Source organism: Impatiens glandulifera, chromosome 1 (genome assembly GCF_907164915.1).
Source record: "Impatiens glandulifera chromosome 1, dImpGla2.1, whole genome shotgun sequence".
Taxonomy (NCBI): domain Eukaryota; kingdom Viridiplantae; phylum Streptophyta; class Magnoliopsida; order Ericales; family Balsaminaceae; genus Impatiens; species Impatiens glandulifera.
This window is the reverse complement of record NC_061862.1, coordinates 83,818,677-83,820,345: the sequence shown is the minus strand read 5'-3', so window position 1 is coordinate 83,820,345 and position 1,669 is coordinate 83,818,677. Positions and strand designations below refer to the sequence as shown.

The window sequence follows — 1,669 nt, the reverse complement described above, 5'->3', positions numbered from 1 at the left end:
TATTATAAAAACATCTAAAATATATAAAAAAGCAACAATTATATATATTATTATTTTTCTTTCAAATATTTCTATCTGTATATACAAATTTATATATATAATTTCAAAATTTTAATAATATATAATACATTTTTTATAAATTATATTTTTCTTATATTTATTTATATATTCACTTAGTCATTCATTTTATAATTATATAAGTATATATATATATATAATTATCATGTTGCTCATTCTTCAAAACCACAAACCCTCGAGCTCTTTCCTCCACTGTATTTTGGCTTCAAACCAGCGACGGCGGCGGTCGTAAATCTCTAAGCCATTTGGTGTAAACAAGGAGTGAATCTAACTCTCATGGCGACGCAAGCCAGTAGAAGATCCAAGCCCAACATTCTGGTCACAGGTACGCCAGGAACCGGAAAAACTACTACCTCCTCTGCGTTAGCAGATGCCACGCAACTCCGTCACATATGTATTGGCGACCTCGTCAAAGAGAAGAACTTACACGACGGATGGGACGACGAATTGGACTGCTATATCATCAACGAAGACCTCGTAATTTCTCTCTCTCTCTCTCTCTTCTATTTGTATTACTATTCTACAATAGATGAGCATAACAAGTTCCCTTTTTTAAATCAAAAGTTCCATTCTTTTACTACTGCAGTTGAATTTTATGTAAGAAAATCTTTCTGCTATCTTGGCATTAGTAGGAATTGGAGCTGTAAGTCACTAGTTTCAAAAGGGTAATTGAAATCTAACCTTTTTTTTGCAGGTATGTGATGAGCTTGAGAATATGATGGAAGTGGGTGGAAATATTGTCGATTATCATGGTTGTGATTTCTTTCCCGAGCGTTGGTTTGATATTGTTGTGGTACTTCAAACTGAGAACTCTGTGCTCTATGATCGCTTGACAAAGAGGTATTTATTTGAACATTCTCCTGGTTTTGGCAGCCTTTTATTTCAGAATCAATCCCCTAATTGCATCTGATGCACAATTAATTCTCTTATATTGGCAGAGGATACTCTGGTTCAAAGCTTAGCAACAATCTTGAATGTGAAATATTTCAAGTTTTGCTGGAGGAAGCTAAAAGTAGCTACTCAGAAGACATTGTGAAGCCATTGAATAGTAATACAATTGATGAGATAAGTTCGAATGTTGACACTTTGACAACATGGGTACACAACTGGCAAACAAATGTCTAATTATACTGTAAGTCTTATCATTCTCATGCTGCTCATTCAAGGTAAAAATAGTATATTATAACTTATAAGCCTGTGTGCTGGTCATATTTAGTTGATTTCTCTTTGGAGATACATTTGTTGTTTTTAATGACTTGAAGTATAGATGTTTATTTTGATGAAAAGAGCATGATGTGCATCATCTTTTCTTATTATTATCTTCCTAAATCTTGAACGTGAAATCATTTTTATCTACAGAAGTTTACTCTTCCAGAGTCTAAACTTGTATGAAATCATGGCTTAAATAATTTGTTTTGTTGAACCTGTCATGAGAGTTTTTATTCATTTTAAGGCAGTAGTTTTTCTATTATCAAACTGCTTTGCAGACCCTGGACTGGGCTTGGTACCACTAATTTAGGAAATAATAGCATACTGAAATTAAAATTGCAATAAACTAGGTGAACTTCTAGTTAGAATCCCTGAATTTTCT

The 1,669-nt window shown here is 33.1% G+C and overlaps 1 protein-coding gene across 1 annotated transcript; it reads left to right on the top strand.

Moving 5' to 3' along the window:
• The first annotated feature begins 253 nt into the window (after positions 1–253).
• LOC124921933 (adenylate kinase isoenzyme 6 homolog) lies at positions 254–1,398 on the top strand. The gene is made up of 3 exons (XM_047462640.1): positions 254–555; positions 773–918; positions 1,017–1,398. The coding sequence occupies exons 1-3, from the start codon at positions 355–357 to the stop codon at positions 1,201–1,203; spliced, it is 534 nt and encodes a 177-aa protein (XP_047318596.1). The 5' UTR covers positions 254–354; the 3' UTR covers positions 1,204–1,398.
• The last annotated feature ends 271 nt before the right edge of the window (positions 1,399–1,669 follow it).